The sequence below is a fragment of the Guillardia theta genome (assembly GCF_000315625.1).
Source record: "Guillardia theta CCMP2712 unplaced genomic scaffold GUITHscaffold_87, whole genome shotgun sequence".
Lineage (NCBI taxonomy): Eukaryota > Cryptophyceae > Pyrenomonadales > Geminigeraceae > Guillardia > Guillardia theta.
This window is the reverse complement of record NW_005434587.1, coordinates 2,624-15,673: the sequence shown is the minus strand read 5'-3', so window position 1 is coordinate 15,673 and position 13,050 is coordinate 2,624. Positions and strand designations below refer to the sequence as shown.

At 51.3% G+C, this 13,050-nt stretch overlaps 5 protein-coding genes across 5 annotated transcripts; 3 read left to right on the top strand and 2 right to left on the bottom strand.

The window, feature by feature from the left end:
- Positions 1–1,726: 1,726 nt before the first annotated feature.
- GUITHDRAFT_154772 (hypothetical protein) lies at positions 1,727–2,583 on the bottom strand (the record flags this gene model as incomplete). Its single annotated transcript, XM_005825024.1, has 2 exons — positions 2,261–2,583; positions 1,727–2,211 (listed from the first exon to the last, which is right to left on the bottom strand). Coding segments are annotated over exons 1-2 (628 nt in total), but the record flags the coding sequence as incomplete, so codon positions are not given.
- A 491-nt stretch (positions 2,584–3,074) lies between these two features.
- GUITHDRAFT_165270 (hypothetical protein) lies at positions 3,075–4,982 on the top strand (the record flags this gene model as incomplete). Its single annotated transcript, XM_005825023.1, has 10 exons — positions 3,075–3,296; positions 3,424–3,546; positions 3,591–3,650; positions 3,681–3,713; positions 3,938–4,011; positions 4,110–4,175; positions 4,227–4,326; positions 4,388–4,431; positions 4,564–4,645; positions 4,688–4,982. The coding sequence occupies 10 exons, from the start codon at positions 3,075–3,077 to the stop codon at positions 4,733–4,735; spliced, it is 852 nt and encodes a 283-aa protein (XP_005825080.1). The 3' UTR covers positions 4,736–4,982.
- A 1,131-nt stretch (positions 4,983–6,113) lies between these two features.
- GUITHDRAFT_58248 (hypothetical protein) lies at positions 6,114–7,007 on the top strand (the record flags this gene model as incomplete). The annotated part of the gene is made up of 2 exons (XM_005825022.1): positions 6,114–6,625; positions 6,701–7,007. Coding segments are annotated over 2 exons (819 nt in total), but the record flags the coding sequence as incomplete, so codon positions are not given.
- Positions 7,008–11,082: 4,075 nt separating this feature from the next.
- Positions 11,083–11,742, bottom strand: GUITHDRAFT_77433 (hypothetical protein; the record flags this gene model as incomplete). Its single annotated transcript, XM_005825021.1, has 1 exon — positions 11,083–11,742. One exon carries the CDS (start codon positions 11,740–11,742, stop codon positions 11,083–11,085), a length of 660 nt encoding a protein of 219 aa, XP_005825078.1.
- Positions 11,743–12,557: 815 nt separating this feature from the next.
- Positions 12,558–13,049, top strand: GUITHDRAFT_77488 (hypothetical protein; the record flags this gene model as incomplete). Its single annotated transcript, XM_005825020.1, has 1 exon — positions 12,558–13,049. A coding segment is annotated over one exon (492 nt), but the record flags the coding sequence as incomplete, so codon positions are not given.
- Between the last annotated feature and the right edge of the window lies 1 nt (position 13,050).

Here is a 13,050-nt window from a genome sequence, read left to right as displayed (position 1 = left end):
TCCCCTCCTCCTCCCCCTCCCCTCCCCCCTCCCTCCTTCTCCTCTTCCCTCCTTTTCCTCTCGTCGGAGTTCTAATCTTGCTCATCGTCTGACGCTTTTCTCCTCCTCCTTCAACCCCTTTCCCTGCTCGAGTCCTCTACAACACCCTTTGCGTCCTCATCTCCCGTCCTTCTCTCCTTCGTTGCCACCTCCTCCTCCTCCTCTCTGCTTCCACGTCCGCCGCTTCCTCGTCCTCGTCCGTTCCTCCATCTTCGCACTTCTGCCCCTTTCTAGCAGGAGGAACCTGCAAGATTTTCCTGCCTGTCACGTCCCTTTGTCACGACCCCCTTTGTCACGACCCCCGTAACAATTTGTGTCCAATGCCGTAAACAGGGATCTGAACGGCACAACACTGATTGGGGTGAAATACAAGAGAGCAGTTAAAACCCAGTTTCATCATGTGTTGTTGACCATGTATTGTTGAACTTGTAACAAGGAGATCTACAGGACGGTGTTGGTGTGGGCGAGGGGAAGAAAGCGAAAACGGTTGGAACCAACAAGACAGCAAGTGAAAGCGTACAAGATCCGATGACTTGAAAGCTTCACAACTCTGTGTTAAAGGAAGTAGAAAGGAAGAGGAAATATACTAAATACTGTTTCAATACTGCTACATTCGCGAAGACACTCCAGAAGAACTTGAAGCGAAACTGTGCTCCATCAGAACAATGACCACATGGTTCCATCCGCCACAAAACTTCGGTAAATCGTGTAGAGATCACTATCTCGAGAAGTCACCTTCCAATGGATAGATTTGCACGGGTTCGCAAGAGGAGGGTTGAAGTTTGACAGAAAGCTGCATTCCTACATGCAAATGTTCAGTCTGCCTTGTTATTCGGGGGGGGGAAGGTCTTACCTGCATCGTCGGTATGTGAAGGTTTCTTGGAACCTCATCGGGACAATCAGGAAAGCACTGGTAAATGTCTGGATTGAACTGCCCTGCATGTCCTGCTTGAGCAAAGGTGAAATCAGTCTCGCACAGCAGGCGATCTCTGAAAGCTCCGCTCAAGACAAGGTTGGGAAGTACAGCGCCACTGAAGTTCCTGCACTGTTTCGCTGTATCCATAAAGAAGTTTGATCCCATCTCCTTTTTCCACCTGCCCTTGTGGTGAATCGAAAGATCTTCCTTGAAGAAGAAGGATCCAACGAAGTCATCCCTGAAGAATCCAGAGCCACGTCGTAGAATCCAGACATGTTTGAAACGCCGTCTGTTTGCCATCAAGGAGGAGAGACAGCATTTTCCACGATTGTATTCCTGGTTGAACAGCTCCACGCACCGTTTCCCATTCTCCTTCATGTCTCCTGTCTCTTCTTCCACAAACAATTTGAATGTCAGCAACTGCATTAAGAAACCATTATCAGCATTTTCGACTACCGAGTTACGAATAGCTAGGAACTGATGATTGCTTCCTCTCGTGCCCCATTCCTCAAGAAAGTTTCGTGACCACTCTGAGTTTCGTACAAGGTACCCACCAGCAACTATCTCTCCATTGATTATTCTCATAGGATAGATGATGTCGGCAGTTCCAGCCCTCATGATGTACGTTTCAAGTTTGTTGTCAAAGTTCACGAACATGACATCGGCATCTACTTGGTAGATCCAGTCAAAATTAACGAGATGTTTCTTCACAGCGAGGTGACGACGAAACAGGTCGCCATCTTCCTCATGAATGAGCGAGTATCCGTTCTTCTGAGCATAGCACTGTGCAGACTCAAAGTGGTTTTGGTACTGCCCTGAAATGTAGTTCAGATCTGAGGCTATTAAGATTGCAATCCTCAATCCGGCTCTGCGCGGTTCAATAGTGGGCGGCTTTTTCGCTTCATACATGATAGGTGCCAAGCTAGGTGGCACCTGATATGCCTGCTGGACATGCTTGATAGGTCCCAAGCTAGGTGGCACCTGATATGCCTGCTGGACATGCTTGATAGGTCCCAAGCTAGGTGGCACCTGATATGCCTGCTGGACATGCTTGATAGGTCCCAAGCTAGGTGGCACCTGATATGCCTGCTGGACATGCTTGATAGGTGCCAAGCTAGGTGGCACCTGATATGCCTGCTGGACATGCTTGATAGGTCCCAAGCTAGGTGGCACCTGATATGCCTGCGGTACAGTGATCTCCGCCTTCTTCACTTCGTTCTGACTTGGAGGCAAACTCGATGGTAACTGGTTTCCGTCTAGTGGGAAGAAACATCACAAACGCAACAGCAAGGAAGTAAGATTTACTTTCTGATGTTCTTGGCACCGTGTTGGGTTCGCCTGAGATTTCTTGAGAGGAGCGGTAAGTCCTTAGAATAATTTCCAATTCTTCGGTCTCCAACTTGTAGGTATTGCCGAAAGTTCTGCTTATCATGTACGCATAGAAGGAGGAAACAACCAGTGCTGAGATGAAGACTGCAGCAAAGTGCAGAAGATCCTTGTAGATCGAACGAGGCCTCTTGTTCCTCGACCTCATAGTTCTCATCAGTGCTGCTCATACTTCGACATCGTCAGCATGAATGCCCCGCGGCATCCTGCCCATCGCTGATCGTCCATGGCCCTCGCCCACTCGACTACATGGGCGCCTCATCAGATTTCTCAAACTTATTAGTTACTTAGTCCGGTCGTCGGGCTCGCCTCATCAAAAATGCCGGGCCCGCACAGACCGGCCGTTACAAATTCTGAGGTCCCCCCATAAATAGAACTCCATTCATCCCTACCCCCCCTCTAAGATGACCCACCCTATGGTATACCATCCTCTGGCAGTCACCCCACCCCTCCATTGTGAAGACGACCTACCTATGCTTCTCACTCATATCACGATGACCCTACCCGGTCTCAACGAAACCACCCTACCTTGAGCTTTGGGTCTTCACCAGTCGTACAATTGAGATATTCTCTACCGTACCCCCTCCCATCCACCACCCCATGAATCCACCCTGTACCCCCCACCAGCCAAAATCCATTGAAGACCCCTACCCCCCTATGTACTAGGGAGGTCATGACCCCGTAGCACTCGCCGTAGTAATTTCAGGGGGTCCTCCAGAATCCACCACAAGACATGGGCGCGGTCGAGAGCTGCTGCGGCAAGAGACGCCCGCCTGACGCGCCCGCCATGCCCTCGAAGCCGATCAGTGCTCTAGGGAACCAGTATGTAACCTTCCAGCCCGAACAGCCTGAGCTTTTTATCATGCGTCAACGTGTCTGGCACTCTAGTCAGTCATATGACGTCAAGGATGTTGCTGGAAACGACTGGTTCAAGCTCGAGGGCAAGGATGCGCAGGTAATGAATGGAGTAGCTTGTGGATTTTTTTTTTTTGCAGTCTGTTATGATGTGGAATTTGTGTGGATACAAAACATTGGGAAGAGCAGAAGAGATGTGTCTTGTAATGATATCTTTGTATCGACAGTGGACGGGGAAAAAGAAGCTTGTCTTGAATACTGGAGCGCCACATTGTGAAATTGAGAAAAAGAGCTCGAGTGTCTGGCATATTTATGTATCACATGAAAGGAGAGTAACGCTAAGGCGTGAGGTAATGGCAACTACGCATAGAGACGTCCTAAATGTCCTTTACAGAATGTTGAAGGCCGACCAGCGTATCACGTATACCTCCATGACGCGCCCTTTCCTTCAAAGGTAAATGCCGCCGAAATTGATTCTTTATAGCATTTATACAGAGATGGGAAGATGAACGGAGGGGTGAGCAGGAAGTCAGGAAGACAGGCTGTGAGGAAAACTAGACCAGTTCGTTCATGTGAGAAGGGGTGCAGGATTTTCTTCTTAGCTCAGAAGAAAGGAGAGCTCAAAAGGACAACATGTAAATGAAATGATGGATATGTTGAATGTTTTGTACAAGAATCTTCAGGGATTCGTATTTCAAACCTCGCCGAGTTTTTGTTTCATTGGTTTGACATGTCTTATAGACGTCAGAGGATCACGCCGGATGTACCGAACCAAGGCTGATTATAGGCGGCGACTTTAGCAGTTGTGATTACTGGTGATCAATTTTTGCTGCCGTGTGTTTCGTTGAGAAACTTGTTGTCTCGATCAACACAAATCTACTGTGAAGATTTTTTGCTGAAATTGCTTTTCTAGGTTTTATGAATTCCGATCACGGGACCAAAGGCGAATAGCAAGAGTCGAAAGGAATGTGGACGGAAGGTAAGCACTTACCCTGGATGAGATGAATTGGTCATTGACTGCTTGTTCAAGCGCATCTCTGCCAAAAGACTCCTACTTTGTTCATGTTGCCGCCTCTGTGGACGTTGCACTGATCCTCTTGGCGTCTATGATCGTGGATGCATGCGAGCAGGTATGAGTGTTAAGGATATTGTATCATTGCATGAGCTCCTGACTCGTTGGTGCTGATATAGGAGGAAGCAAACAATGATGGGAATGATAGCTTGTACTCTGGAAGGTGATTCCACTCCTTCGCACGAACATAGTATCCATCTTTTCAGCAGGGATAGCGTCTTTGATTCATCCAGGACTGGGGACGACAGGTTCTATATAACAAGTACGTGCATCCGTTTAACCTTTCCCCACACAGATGGAGACATTCTCTGGATCCGGTCCCTATCCAAATTAAGCAGCAGCAGATGCAGGGGAAAGCAGATCCAAACTTGTCAAAGGTTAGTTTCATTTTCAATTATTGCTCTGATCGCATGGAATAGGTACCACCGCTGTGGCACAAAGGCAAGACGCCGAGGGCAGGAGTTTGACAGAGGACCATGATGCCTGAAAGAACTGAGATCCTCTACTAACAAGTCCCCCTCCCAAATCCCCCGTCCCTTCCCCCCTATATTCCCCTCTCTTTCTCTCTCTCACCTCTGGAAGACTCGCCCGGCGCTTGACCTGCTAGCAACAACTGATTGTCGGGCAACCATCACTTGGCATGGCCAGCACCCTTGCCTCGGTCAGAGTCATCCATCTGTTAGTGCCTCGCAATATTGAATAAAATGTAGTACTAAATCTCGGATGTTAACACATATCACTTCCGCCCATCTCCTGACTATGTATCATGCCTCAGAGTCTCATTTCTTTCAGTGCCGCCTGCTACTGAGTAAGCGGCCTGGCAAGTACCGTACCGTTTCAACGGTTGCCCGGCAAGCGGCACCGTGCGCGGCCGCGAGCCAGTGGCACCGGGGGCCGCCGCCGCGAGTTGGCACCGGGACTCCGGGCTGTGGCCGGACAGCACTGCGACAGACTCTCAGGTCCGGTCACCGGGTACTACGGTACCGTGACCGCCGGCTGGCCCGAGCGGGCCCGGGAACCGCCCGGCCCGGCCCGCCCGGCCCGGCCCGCCGCACCGGCGTCGGACTCGAGCCGGGCCGGATCGGACTGATCAGAACTTCCGATTCGGAACTCAGTGACGACTGAAGGGGCACGGTAGTGCGGCAGTGTAATCCCGGGGAGGCTGGAGGGTAGGGTAGGTACTTCAAGATATCTCCCACAGGTCTGGGTACGTGTCTCAAAGGTATTTCTATCGCTCACGTCCCACCCCGAAGTGCCACTTTACTCCCAAGAGCCGCCGTATTAACTTCAGGAATTGGAACCCCCCCCCCCACTCCCCACCCCTGTTATTTACCAGTAAATCACCCCTGTTCACCCCATCTCCGATTAAGTTTGTGTAGTAAACTTCGGGGAAGGCCTCCACCCCCCCATTCTAGTATCTGAAACCCCCACCCAATGACCTCAACCTCTTTGACTTGAGACCAGGCTCGAGTTTCAGTTCTGTGTTCCCCCGCAAGCACATCAGTTGAACAACGATGCTGGGGTAAAAGAGGGCTCTTCACCTGAGAAGAGAAGAGGATGCGCCATAGCGATCAAGCGAGACAAAAAAGCGACGAAAAGATCAGTTCCTCTCGTGACGTCAAAAGATCTCTGAGCGTGGAGGATATCGTTTTAAGAAAAAATGACATCAAGATCGAAATCACTGATGAAAATTTGCCCGTAATTCTGGGATCAACAACAAGCGGAGATAATTCCTTACCTGAAATCAAGTTTGCTCGCCCATGTTCACTGGAAGAAGAATGCCCTGTCTTTCTTCAGCTCGCCTCCCACCATAATGTCTTCAAACAGCCTGACCTCGACCGCTGCGGCTCCTTCGCCATTCGCAAGTCCTCCCTCCTGGTCGGAGACATCCTCGGCCAAGGCTCCTCTGGTGAGGTTAGGAGTGCCCTCTACAACGGAACCGTCGTCGCCGTCAAGACCCTGTGCTCCAAGCTCGACGTCCATTCCGAGGAGGGCAAGGACCTGCTCAAGGAGATCGGCATGATGAGCCACGCGTTCCGGCACAAGAACGTCGTGGACTTTCACGGCATCTACGAGCATGACGGGCTGCCTTGGCTGGTGATGGAACTGATGCCCGGGGGGAGCCTGGAGCAGTACTACGAGGCCAAGAAGCACTCTCGACGCGACGGACGCTGGCAGCCCAAGACGAGGAGGGCGGTGGCATGGGTGGAGGACATCCTGAGCGCGCTGGCGTACTTGCACTCTCAGAAGCCGCCGGTCATCCACCGAGACATCAAGCCGGCCAACATGCTGCTGACGGGGGACGGGAGGACGGTCAAGATCGGGGACTTCGGGCTTAGTCGCATGTGTCCGCACGCGTCGCCGAAGGCGCCGCTTACACCGGGTGGACGCACGGGCTACCAAGACTTCTTGTCGTCGGACCATGAGGCAAGCTCGTCATACGACTTGACGGGGACGACGGGGACGTACCGGTACATGGCGCCTGAGATCTTCCGGGAAGAGGCTCGGTACACGTCGGCGGTGGACGTGTACTCGTTCTCCCTGGTGATGTGGTTCATCTTCGCTGGCGACCATCCATTTTGTAATATCGACGGCTACATGATAGCGAGGATGGCAGCAACGCACAATTTTCGTCCTGCTGTGCCGAGCGATCGGACGATGCCTCGGGAGCTACAGGAGGTGATGAAGCGGTCATGGGCGGAGAGGGCGGAGGATCGGCCGAGGGCGGAGGAGCTACTGGAGGAGGTAGAGGCGTGGAGACGGAAGCAATCAGGGTGTGTGAGCTATTTCCGATGGGGTAGTCGAGGGACGAGAAACCGGGGGAAAGATGTAATATGCAGGACAGAAACGTGGTGAATGAGAGTCTCAGTCGTGATAGTGATTGTAGAGGTTATGTTTGTTGGGGTGATAGTATGATCTGCCGGGAAGTTTGCCAGTGAGTAAATCTTGGATGAGACTGCCGCAGGCCCTTTGCCAAAAATGAAACTTGAAACGGGCCCCGCCGCCGCGTGCTGAACTCAAGTTGAGTAAACACGAGGGCAACCGTTGACGGCGCCGCCTTCAAGGGCCGCTGAGTCAGTCTGTTACACCCGCGGCGCCGTGGCCGGGCCGTAGGGCCCTCCGACTGTGAGTGACTGCTGAGAGTCGAGACTGAGGTACTGATCGCCGTCGCCGGGAGAGGACCCGGATGAGAGCCGACACATCCCCTTCAAAAAAAAATTATTGAAAAGCGGGTCAAGATATTTTCGCGGACGGTGGGCGATCACCATGGGGATGTTCGGTGAGAAGATTGAAATGCTCCTCTTGGGGCCCTCCGATGACCTCAATCCCTCCTCCTCGTGGCTCTCATGCTCTCTTCTTCTCGTTCCCCTGGCTGCTCTCACCTGCTCCCCTCGGGGCACTCTGAGCTCAGTCTTACTGGGTGTCCTCACCTTGAAACCTGTCAAACGCAAACCGTTGAACCAACCCAACCCCCTTCCTTCCTCTGCAGGCTTGCAAATCAGAGTCATGAGACAATGATTGAGTTCGAGCACTCAAGTTCATGCAGACCTATATCCCTCCAAGTTTGCCTTTCATGTGCCTATAAGAGAAGATTGTGCCTCAGTTCCTTCTACTCTCCACAACCCTCTCAGCAGTGTTCTATCACTGTCCAACACAACATTGTATTCTCATCAGTATCTTTGCAAGTACATAGTATTATTCCCATTCCTTGGACAAACAAGTGCAGCAACTCAGCTGATATTTTCAAACTCGTGAATCACTAAGTGACGGCTGCTTGTCATTTTGCGATGTAATCGAATGATATATGTGACTAGTGGCACTTGAACAGAGTTGGCAACAAAGCTCAGAGCACTGCAATCTCTTCATGATGAGTGGGGCGTCGGTCCTGATGTGAGTTGGAAATCAGTTTTGCACTGTTTGATTTCTGTACTGAGTCATTCTCTTTCAACAGGGCGATGCGACGGATGGCGTGGATTACCTGGGGCCAATCTCTCCATTTCAGGCCTCCTCAGGAACCTGGCACGATGGGGCAACGGGAAATGGAGGAGGAAGGACGATAGAATGCCAGTCGAAGCATCAGAACTACATGCACAATGATTGCAATCCTAACCCTTGATTGAAGGCCTTCCCTCATTGAGTCATACCGGACAGCCCTAGTAGGCTCAGCTTCAAACCTGGTGCTAAAACATGGGCCCGAGCCATGATGTGAAGTAAACTTGCAATGATAATGATACTAGTAATACTACGCGGCCTACGGACGGTGCGGCCGCTGGGAGGCGCACTTCCGAGTCACGTCAGTGACTCGGATCGGACCGCCCGGCCCCGGCGGCCCGAGCGGCCCCGGTCCGACACCGTGACCGACCGACGGTCCACTGTGACTGGACTCCGGGCCGCGGGCCCTGCTGAGGGCCAGGCCGCCGGGCCCGGGCGGGCCCGGGACCCGGGACCGTCCGACTCTGGAGTCCGGAAGCCTGAAGGTTGCAGTGCGGCGACTCACCGCGGCCGCACTGACCGTGCCGAAGGCCGCCCAACTTGCCCAACATGCCATGATGGCACGGTGAACAGTGACCGGGCCGTGAGCCTCCGACCCGGACTCCGGCCCGGCCCGCCGGCCGGGCCGGGCCCGGCCCGGTCCGGGGTCCGAGCCGGGCCAGTGATGCCGGTCCGGGTCACCACTATAGTCCAGCAACTTGCCTGAGCGATAGTGCACTTAGGAGTAGAACAGATGAACAATGAAGCTAGATTTGTTTATCATCCGTACAGCAGTAAGAGAACACACGTCAATGTTCGTGCAATCCCATTCTGACGACTCGTGACGTGGCCAACGTCTAAGATGGGTTGCTTACTAGTATGTCGAGGTCAGGCTTTAACCCGTAATACAGCAATGAGTAAACATGTGTGTCGGTTTATACAGCCTCACTGTCATGCTTCAATCATACCAATGTGTTGTACGTACCGTACGTCTACGTCCAGTACACATCTTCGATTCTAGCATTATACACCTCGCCAGCGTACGTAGCCTCTTGGTCTTTACTAGTTCCTCAAGAAGGGAAAAAACAAGGAAAACCACTGCCAATTAGTGCTGCTGCAACAGCATACGTAATAAATATATTATCGTGTATGGATACAATAACCAAGGGTAGCAAATTCATTTCAGAATATGAAAAGGAACATGGCAAGCTTGGCAAGCATCGTAAGCATTTGAGCATGATTGGAACATTGTTGGCATTGAGAGGCCAGGGCATTGGTTCAATGTTGATGAAATACACATTAGACAGAGTAGACTCGTCAAACGGTGCAGTAGTTGATGATTATCATTATCTGGAGAAGAGCAATCCCAAGAATGTGCCTTTGTATCAAAGACATGGATTTTAACTGTTGGAGAGTTGGGAATCATGGGTGGCATGGTAACCTTTATGATTCGTAGAAGGGAGGCAAACAGAATCCCAGAATAATCTTACAGTAGTACAAAATCGACGCAGGGTGGCAGAGGATTCTTCAAGGTGGATTCATTGATTATGTCTTGTGTTTGAGATGGTATCCGCTTTGATATTGAGTTATAAAAGCTCTACCTTTCTGTTTCCAATAGCTGCAGCTCATTTTTCCTTGGAAACATGAAGGAAGGTTGCGCTATCAACAGGTTTTGGTTTTGTTTCTTTCTACGGCGTATATGAACTGAACAATGAGCAAGAATACCTGAGAACTATGCAAAATATCTTATTGCTTTGTAAGAATGATGCCGGATGCGATGCACAGAGTGGCACAGGTATCATATCAATCAAGTACATGTTTAGGAGATGGTGTAGCTTATTGATGATAATCATCTTTGAGACCGTTTGATCTGAAATAAAGTCTATTCACGGTCACTGTGGCGGCCTTGGCGTACGGTACCGTAGCGGCTCAACGGTTCCGGCGCCAGGTCCGATTCCGGCGCCGGAACGGGAGACAGCGTGGGGTCAGTGCCGAGCGCCAGTCGCACAGTCACCGGTTGCCATCGTGTCTGAACATAGGCTGCGAGCACGCTGGCAACTTTGCGGCGAGCGGCTGAGATAAGTGAACCGTCAGAAAGTTCTCAAACGAGGAAGCGCCCACGGCTGTGCAAGAATCGCAGACAGCATCCGAAGTTGTTGCTCTTTAGTGGATGCAATCAGGCTTCTGGAACTTCGGAACCGAGCTGCAGCATGGTGATCGGCCCTGGGGTAGCCGCTGGAAGGGCTTTGGCTGATTCATCGTAGGTTTCCTTCATTTGATTTTCTTTCGAGCTAGTTCCTAATCACCGTTTCAGACTCTGTGACGAGTCAATCATGCGTTGTTACGAGGCATGGAGGGATAGGTCACGATTCTTGCAGACCTCAGGATGAAGCAGCCTACTAGGAGGCTGATGAAGGGAGAGAACGTTTTGAGATCTCCCGGCAGCGACATCACGTCCAAGCATCGACTTTGCTCAATCTTCAGCCAAAGGCGGATTACTTCGTATGGCATGCGAGCAACCACAGATGAAGAGACGAGTGCTGGACAAATAGACAAATGACACGAGGTACAAGTGCACCTGCTTACTGTGTCATCAACTTGCTCCATTCAAGTGGCCGTGGACTCGTCAGTGGGATGCAGGTTCAGAGATCACAAGTATCATTTGCACATCTTTTTATGAAGCCATACTAAGTCCGTGCTACATCAGGTGTGGAGTGAAGCACTAGTATAGAAAAGCAAAAGCAAAAGAAGCATCTACATATTCATTGAGTTCCTTGCAGTCAAATGTCATCCTATGGTATGCTATGCGATGCAACCGTTGCATTGCACCGTGATTGCAAGTTTAGCCCTTCTTGTTGCCGACGTCCACATACTTCTTCAGGTACAAGTTCTTTTTGAAAACCTCGTACATGGCATCTGCAACATCCACGTCTATGGACTTGTAATTCCAGCCTGTCGACTCTGCGGTGTAGGACTCCGCCATGACGTATTTGCCGCCCTTCCCTTTCTTGAACTCGAACGGGCGGAGGATCGTGAAGTCCACAGTGCCCCTGTATTCTTTTCGAAGCCACGTCTCAAACACCTCGATGTCTGCATAGATGTTGTTGAGGATGCATGGCTTCACAAACCTTCGGAAAAACCAACCGGCGTTGGGGTGGTCGTGGCAAGAGGTGATTGCGATCAGCCTCTTGACCCCTTTTCTCTCCATCGCCTCTATAATGCGCGCGTACCCCTGTGAGAATATGACCGTCTTCTCTTTGATCCCGTCGGATCCTGTACATCCAAACACCACGTCCTGCCCGACCAGCGCGTCCTCATAGGTCTTGGGGTCCAAAGCATCTGCCTTGATCCACTTGATCTTCGGTTGCTTCTTCATAGCAGCTTCAGGGTTGCGGGTCACGCCGGTGACCTGGTGTCCTGCTTCAAGGCACTTGTTGACGACCAGCTGGCCGATTCTTCCCGTTGCTCCAAAGACCAAAACATGCTGATTGCTGCTCGCCATGGGCAAGTTGCACTGTGTGTTAGGTGCTGCCCTCCGAGGCTTTTTATGCGTGAGGTGCTGTCTACGACACCGGTGGTATTTCCATTCAAATCGGCTATAAGGTGCGGTGGGGTACTTCGAACTCTTGGGGGGATGACTGCTGGCTTTACCAGCGGGGCCCTGAAAGATAGCTTTACTACTGAGTTGACGCCAAGGCTCTCGCCCCCTCTCATCCCCGTGCACCCCCTCCTGTCCCACTCCTGCACCCCCTCCTGTCCCACTTCAGGACCCTGCTGGTATGTTTCTGCAAAAGATTTTGTTTATTATTGTTTATTATTGACTTTTGATAGAAATCCCCTGTGTTGTAAAATTAGTACCAGGAAAATTCGATTTCGCTTACTACTCTTTACTTCTTCTATATATAAGACGGGGGGGTGGGGAGGGGGGTTATTTTTTGTACCATAGAACAGTCACAGCATCAGTGGCATTGTAGCCTACTGTAAAAGTATTGGTTTACTACTCAATGCAACAGACATTGCTGCAGCTGCAATGTCTGCAGCAATCTGCAGCAAATGTCAATAGCTGCAGCAATGTCTGCAGTGGGACAGGAGGGGATGCACGGGGATGAGAGGGGGCGAGAGCCTTGGCGTCAACTCAGTAGTAAAGCTATCTTTCAGGGCCCCGCTGGTAAAGCCAGCAGTCATCCCCCCAAGAGTTCGAAGTACCCCACCGCACCTTATAGCCGATTTGAATGGAAATACCACCGGTGTCGTAGACAGCACCTCACGCATAAAAAGCCTCGGAGGGCAGCACCTAACACACAGTGCAACTTGCCCATGGCGAGCAGCAATCAGCATGTTTTGGTCTTTGGAGCAACGGGAAGAATCGGCCAGCTGGTCGTCAACAAGTGCCTTGAAGCAGGACACCAGGTCACCGGCGTGACCCGCAACCCTGAAGCTGCTATGAAGAAGCAACCGAAGATCAAGTGGATCAAGGCAGATGCTTTGGACCCCAAGACCTATGAGGACGCGCTGGTCGGGCAGGACGTGGTGTTTGGATGTACAGGATCCGACGGGATCAAAGAGAAGACGGTCATATTCTCACAGGGGTACGCGCGCATTATAGAGGCGATGGAGAGAAAAGGGGTCAAGAGGCTGATCGCAATCACCTCTTGCCACGACCACCCCAACGCCGGTTGGTTTTTCCGAAGGTTTGTGAAGCCATGCATCCTCAACAACATCTATGCAGACATCGAGGTGTTTGAGACGTGGCTTCGAAAAGAATACAGGGGCACTGTGGACTTCACGATCCTCCGCCCGTTCGAGTTCA